This window comes from Corvus brachyrhynchos, unplaced genomic scaffold (assembly GCF_000691975.1).
Source record: "Corvus brachyrhynchos isolate BGI_N302 unplaced genomic scaffold, ASM69197v1 scaffold363, whole genome shotgun sequence".
Taxonomy (NCBI): domain Eukaryota; kingdom Metazoa; phylum Chordata; class Aves; order Passeriformes; family Corvidae; genus Corvus; species Corvus brachyrhynchos.
The window spans coordinates 1,975,352-1,983,149 of NW_008237404.1; the positions used below are offsets into that span (position 1 = coordinate 1,975,352).

At 37.2% G+C, this 7,798-nt stretch overlaps 1 protein-coding gene across 9 annotated transcripts in view; it reads right to left on the bottom strand.

The window, feature by feature from the left end:
• Positions 1–573: 573 nt before the first annotated feature.
• The window catches only part of ZMYM2 (zinc finger MYM-type containing 2), a 72,482-nt gene continuing 65,257 nt past the window's right edge, over positions 574–7,798 (bottom strand). For all 9 annotated transcript variants that reach the window (XM_017730812.1, XM_017730810.1, XM_017730811.1 and 6 more), the window contains 3 exons: positions 6,492–6,743; positions 6,010–6,130; positions 574–3,413 (listed from right to left, as the gene is read on the bottom strand). In XM_017730812.1, coding sequence (XP_017586301.1) covers positions 3,221–3,413; positions 6,010–6,130; positions 6,492–6,743 — 566 coding nt within the window. In that variant the 3' untranslated portion in view covers positions 574–3,220. The remainder of the gene's footprint in view (positions 3,414–6,009; positions 6,131–6,491; positions 6,744–7,798) is intronic.

The window sequence follows — 7,798 nt, forward strand, 5'->3', positions numbered from 1 at the left end:
TGACTGAACACAGTCAGAGATAAAAAAGATGACTAACAAAGTAAATTTGTTTTCTGCACTGCATGAATTTTTCACTGTTTCTCACACTATATTTTCTATGTAATTTTCTTAGTGCTGCTGTCTAACTTTCTCAGTGTCTTAAGGCTACTACTTCAGCTGGGAATTGTTCAAAACTTGATCCGACAGTAAGGAGATGCAGAGCACATGTTGGCACGACTGGAGAAGTTAGGAAAACCCCGCCAGGACTGGAGTGCAGGGTTGTGTGTGGAGAGAGTGGTGCAGTCCCCACATTACATTTCTCAGAGCTCTGACAGAGCTCACAGGGATGGCCACAACAGCAAAGGTGCCACTTCACACCCTCTTAAGGAGGAAAGTGAGGGCAGGTTTCTTACACACATCACCACCTGAAAGCTGTGTGCCTGTGTAGAACAGGGCATCATATTTTGTCCTGCACAGCAGTGCACATGTAATGCCTTGACACCAACCTTGTTCTAGCCCAGCTGCCGACAGTTCTGACGAAGAAAAAAAAAAAGGATTTGCCCTGAACTCCTAATTATTATAAAATTGCATGTCTTTATTTTTTCAGAACTAAGGTATTTTATTGCATTTTGCATCACCATTCAAATTTAGGAATAAAATGCATACATCAAACCATGATGCAGACTTGACTGCGATATCTCTGCAGTTTACAATGTTCAATCTGAACACATGAATGACTTGAAAAACATTATTGCTGATGATGGAATAGCTCCATCTTCTGGAATAAAAGTTATTTTCTTGACAACCATCTTTGTATTTCCAACATGGATCTATATATAAAAATGCCTATTTCAAACCCCAACTTGGATATTTTTACTGATGGCAGACAAATCTTGGGTAGAAAATGGAAGGATTTATGACAATAATGTGGTTTCTGATAAAATTTAGGAAGCATTAATTATTTCCTCCTGATGCTGAAAATGCCTATATATTGTTCCACATGCCATACTAAAGTCTGACCTTACTATTTAAGAAATAGCTTTAATCTGATTTTGAGAACAAGAATTTAAAACTCTTGCTTAAGACAAAACACCCAACACATATACTTAACTTTCAGCTTCACATTAAAGGTTTGCAGTTTCACAAAAGTGTGTTTGTGATTAAACACTCTTGTAATCAGGGAGCAATTGATGCCTCTGCTGAAGTACCCAAAGTCTGAACTATAGAGAGGGGGGTGCAAGTGATCTTTACTGCTATTTATAAAAACACTTAAAGTTATGTTTAAATGAAATATTTCAAATTTCATTTTACACAGGTAATTAGTAATGATTCACACATGTAAATTTAACTTATGGTCAAGTCAGGTGTTAAAAAAGCTGGAGAGACCAGAACAAAACAATTACTACAATTCCTGATTTCATCCCTTTTATGTATCATGGGCATATTCTATGGCTGCTGTTTAAAAAAACACAAGTGTTAATGAACTAAGTTCTTACGTATTCACTCATAAAGGGAAAAGTGCATTGTAGCTGATGGTGATCTACTCACTGGTGCTGTGTTGTATTTCTTGATTTCACAGGAAAGGTAATACCACCAGAAAGAAATGAAAAATTAAACATGTACATTTCCATCTCCATTTGAAATAGTGGTATATCTAAAATTAATACATACTCACAGACACACCAGAATTGCAGAAATTTAAATAAACTTGTTTAACAAAACAAAGCAACTGAAGCTTTATTTATCTATATAGGAAGATGCATCCTTGTGTGCATTCTTTTAAGCTATGGAAAATGAAAAAGCCATGCAGCCCTTGCAAGAAATAAATCCTCAGGTGGTAATATATATACAAAGTTTCTCCTTTAGTAGATGATTCTTCTCAGCAGATAATTAATGCCATTTAGGAGAGACTTAAGCTTATGAGTACTTTATAGTAGAATATTCTACTACATTTTTTCAGTACAATAGCAAAACCATTGCTTGAACCACCATATTGTTTGCATCAGTTAAATAAGAGCAAATAACAAAACTTGAGCATTTAAACATGTATCTTGAAATCAGACTACTTAGTAAAGTAAGCACAAGGAAAGGATATAGAGCAAATGAAAGGATTTTTCTTCAAGAAAAATTATCTTTCGACTTGTTGCAACTTCGCATCTCATATGGCTTTTGAATGGAGGCATTAGTTAAAAGAATTTTCCCACCCATAGTCAAGTATTGACTGTATTTAAATACAGCAATGCAAGGACAAACAGAAGTTAAAAATTTACTATACCATATTACTTCATGTAATATGGCATACAACCCCTTTCTATAAGGCTACAAAGGACAAATTTACATTAATATGAGGTACTGGCATTTATGATTGGAAAAGTAAAGATGAAAAAAGATTATACAGCATTGTCATCAGACATCTCTTTTTTTTCCTTTTTCTTTTTTTTCCTTTTTTTTTTCTTTTTTTGAGGGGCTTTTGGTTTTAGGGTTTTTTTTTACAAAATACATGTCTTGATGACCACATGCTCTAAGCTTATATTCATTTATTTTTACATATATATTTTATTTGTGGGGGCAATTGAGAGAGAGTCACAAATAACGAAAGGACACTAAGGTTTTAATAAGGGCAACAAAAAAATGTTTTCACCAGAAAAGATTCACATTACAGTACACCAATATGGACAGCATTCTCCTTTGTCTATTTTTGGTACATAAGATGGAATCTCTCTACATAACCTTATAAGGCTTCAGTAACTAAAAAGTAAAAAAACCTATTAGTTTACAAGTCATTTAAAAATTCTGAAAGACACAGCAAGTTCTAAACTTTAGTAGTGCTACCCAAACACAACCATCCGGCTTAAGAAGCCATTAAAAGAGCCTCCTCCAAGGGAGCTTCCAACAGCAGAGTTGTGCAACATGGATGTATCTTACTACAAGGGGAAAAAGAATTACACATGGCACATTCTCATTCCTACTTTGCAATGTAAAAAGTTACAAACATACCTAACCAAATAAATAATTAAAAAAGAATCTGAAATGTGTTTGTTATGTATCCTAAAACCACTACGCAGAATAATGGAGACTTTCACTCACAAACTATTTACATGGTAATACCCGGGTGAAGGTACACACTGCTACAAAACTCATAAAACAAAGGGTAAACTTGAAATGTTTTCCGTAGTAAAGGTCTAGCAGCATGACTATATCTAATGCTGTTTGTTTTCTTGACGGTTTTTGGAAGATTGTTTTAATCTATGTCTTCATCCAGTTCATAATTGTCTTTATCATAAATATCTTTTACTAAAAGAACCCGTACGAGCATATTTTCCAAAGTGTTGCGGTCCAGTGAAGTGGCAGTGTACCAGATGGGGCTCTCCGCGGACACGGAGCACTCTGGCTGCAGATAGAACATGTCTGTCCTTTGATTCAGATTCTGTGGGCTACAAGGAAGAAAACACGGGGTTAGAAACACAGCCTCACAGGACAAAACAGTATGTTAGCAGTTCCAGTATCTTGCACAAACAAAACTTTAACTGTACCTCGGCAAGTTACAAAAAAACCCCAAAACCAACCAACCCCAAAAGAATAACGTGGAGAAATGTGCTATTGTTGATAGAAGAAGCCGCGCCAGGTCTGGCCCAAGCCCAGCCAGTCCCACATCCTCAGAGTCCCAGATACCTGGGACTCAGCAACCACACAAGAGACAACACATTCTTCAATAACCTGCAGATCCAGGACTTGCTAAACCAGAAAGTACCTTCCATGATTTGCAAAGAGGCCCAACACTGACATCAGTAATTGCTCACACAACCACTGGCTGACACAGCTACCTCTGAATGTAGAGCCTGGCGTTCCCTTGAAAAGTCAAGGATGGTAGCTCTGAGATGCACAGAAATGTAAGCATCTAAAATCCCTCCTCCTACTATTTAAAAGGTTGGTTGTTATAAATCTTAATCCCTTAATTCCTTACCCGCTCTACTATGGAGTTTCATCCAGCTCAGAAACATTCTCTAAGACACTAGAGAAGACTTCTTTAAGGAAATCATAGCATTAGGAATGGAATGGAAATTCCATCCATTAGGCAAGTATCAGAAAAGAATTTTCAATTCTGGATGTGCAAGTGCTCACTCAAGCTCCATCCTTCACAAATACTGCAGACTTCAGGAGTCAACTCTATGTCATGTTTCTTCAGTAAAAAGAAGGATTTTTACCAGCTCACCTTCCCAAATTGGCTGATAAGATTTCAGGTGCTGCTCTTCACCTGCTGGGGTGATTGCTGGCTTGTTCTGCTCTCACATAAATCAGATTAAGAGTCGGATAAGAAGTAAAATATGGTTGTTTAAGATATTCTAATAATTTAAATATTTTAAACTCCTCCCTACTTTCTTGAAACAACATTATCTTTATAGCAACAAGCAATCATAGAATCACAGAATCAATTAGGTTGGGAAAGATCTTCGGGATCATCGACTCCAACCTGTGGCCCAACACTGCCATGTCAACCAGACCATGGCACTGAGTGCCACATCCAGTCTTCCCTTAAACACCTCCAGGGATGATGACTCCACCACCCCTTCTGTGCAGAAATTCCTCCCAATGTCCAACCTAAAGCCCCCCTTGTGCAGTTTGAGACTATAATGAGACAATAGTACAACATTTCATATCTATGAATGAAAGCATCCTGAAATTTCAGCTGCAGCTGTCCACTGGTTGCCAAGTATATTTCAAACAGCTGGCATTACCTAAAATTTTACAATACTTTTTACAGAGCTAAAAATTCCATTAAAATTATTTCAATAAAATTAGAAGCAGAACCAAGAGAAGCAGTCTGCTGCTTTAGTTAACAATGGTGACCAATGTCTCCAAGACAGCATGGCTTGAAACCACATCATAAATCATGTTCCAAATGGGTTTAAGAGCACTCTTTTTCCTAAAGCTGAAATGTTCCTACTAAAGAAAAAAAAAATTATGTGGTCTCTCCCCCAGTAACCGTGTAGCTCAGTCCAAAAATTCAACTTTTTAATGACAAATCCTCTCCAAATCATGAAAGAATTGAGTGAAAGCAAAATCCCCCTGCAACAATCAGAATTAACTAAGTTTATGAAAAACAGGTGGTGGTTGCATTAACAGAGCACAAGCTACTCTTCATTTGTTTCTCTCTGTAACATCACATGCTAGTACTTCTGCTGATGCTGTGTGAGCTCATTCTTCACCTTTAAGACTACAGTGCTGTTTCCTAACACACATTGAGTCTCCTAGTTAATTTATTGTGTTGTATATACAAGGTGATTTTATTTCTTTGGTATCACTTTTCCACATTTCCCTTAGAGTTACATAAAATCTACACTAAAATCAGTCACTTGAATGGCTGTTACAATTAAGGAAAAGTACTTTCCAAGAAATCTCATTTTCAAGCTTCCAAAACACTTAGCTACTAATTTTTTTTTTTAAGAGTTGCCTAAGCTTTTTGTTTTAATGTACTAATTTCTGCTTCCTTCCTGCACAATTAACTGGGAGATTGGAAGGAAACAAGCTATTTCTAAATACTTGGGTTACTGCCAGTAGTAGTTTTCCTACTACAATATTTTAAACATGCTTCCACACTAGGTACCTCAAAGCATCTACATTTCAGATGCCTGATAACTTAGAATGAAGCAAATCCATTGTCTTAATCCAATTCTTACTGAAGAGATGGGGATCTCACAAACAAAACCCTCAGTAGCAAAACCTAGCAGATCCCTTGCTGGCAATTCTCTGCAGAAATACTTGGTATTCCCAGGTAAGAAAATTGAATTGTATTGTCATTTCCAGATGGAGCCCTTGACAATTAACACTGAAGTACTTCACTGTTCCCATACTTTCTGCACATCTTGTCCAGACACAGAACTGGAGACATCAATACTTTCATTTCAGTATTTTTCAGAACATCTTGATCTCTTCCCTTTGCTTGAGCACATTTCATGTTGCACCAAAATAGTTCCTTTCTGTACCTGGTTTACTTTAAACCCTGTCTGTATTACCCTGTATCATACTTACCTTTTAGACAGATAGCACTCAAACATTTTCACAGGGCATCTAGCTGGATCAGATGTGTTTTCAATTTGTTCAAATACTGGCACATCATCTTCGTGTTTCCTTTTTCCAGTAGCAATTTTATCTTTAAGAAGAAAATCAATAAAATCTAAGCTATAACTTGAAGTTATTTCACATTTCTCAGTAAAATTCCCCATAAGTAGCCCACCAAGTACCACAAGGCGGTCACCACAACTGTGCAAATCTGCAAACTGGAAATGCCACCCACAGCCACAGCAAAGTCACACATGGAGACCAGTGGGCGCAAATTAACGCCGAGACCCTGCAGTCCCCATGGACCACATGCTCCAATCAGAGATCTGGGAGCTGAGAGCAGCTAAACTTTATGCAAAGGAAGAGCCCTGGCTCCTGGCCCGGTGCCCAGATGTCCCTCATCAGTGCCACGTGGATGCTCCTACAATACTAATTTTGAACGGCCATAGTACCTTCATTATCAGCTCTGCACAGGGAAGACACTTGATATCGAAGACAAGCTTTGCTTTCCATTGTTAGAGGATTTTTCTTCCACTGTCTAAAAACAGTGCCAAAAGAAAGTCTTAAGTGCTGTTCCACTGTTTTCAGGCCAAAATATTTAGTGTTAAAGTAGAACAGAGTATTCAAAAGAGCAACAGGTGAATGCGATCCTAGCTGTTTAATCCTCCAGAGGTAATCTTCTTCAACTCGAGAGAATATTGATCCTTGAAAAAAAAGAATATTAGAGAAAATACAGTGGATTAGCCCATGAACTGTAAGGTGCAAAAAAATCAATTTTTTTTTAGTGTGAAATGTAACAAAATTCTCATGACAGAAGCCTCTGATAAACTTATTTAATTATATGTCCACACTCCCCAAACCCACCTGTTAAAGACACAGACACTCACTGAGACAGTGGGAATATCAGTACAGGCAATTTCACAGAAAACACATTTCTGTTTAGTTACAACAGCATTGCTGACATGCAGGTCTCCTGTGCTATTTCATAGAAATGAATATTCAAGGGAGTAACCTTAATTCTGTCATAAATAGCATATTTTTGAGTTCATTTTATTCTGCTCAGGTTAAGGCCTCCAAACATAGTATTTTCTTCTTTCTTTTTACTAATGGATCTCTCACTTGGAAAGCACTCCTGGACCATAGCAGGATACAGGAAGGGCCCAACACAGAGGCTCTCTGGGCTGTACTGAGAGAAGCTAATATTGAGAAAAGAAAGCAAAGGATCTGGGAAGGACAAGCCCTCACTCAAGAGAGGATTGTGAGAAAGATAAAAGAACAGTTGATTCTGCAGTTCAGCACCAACACTGGTCTGCTGGGAAAAATTTGCTTTCTCCATGAACTGATGATCCTTCTAAGCAGAAGACTCCCAGCAAAGAGTCCTCCTAATCCAGCTGAGAAATGCTAAAATACATCACTTGTTAGTCCAGTGCCTGCCTGCCTGCCTGCTTCCATCTGGGAAAAAAGATGGGCAAAAAAGTATGTTCAGCTCAGGTAAAAAGTACAGGTCAAAGAGCTTATTTTAAACTTTCTCTCCTAAAAATGGATAATCAATTTTAACAGTCAGTGGCAAAAACAACTCTCATAGCATGGATTACCCAGAAACAAGACAATGAAAAAGAGGTACAGTTTTAAATTATATCTTAGAAGACATCTCTGTAATTCTTCATCAACTACTATTGCAATGCATAACATATAGATATATATATATGCCTTAAGAATAAAATTTAAGTATATAATAATAATATATAATATATAATAT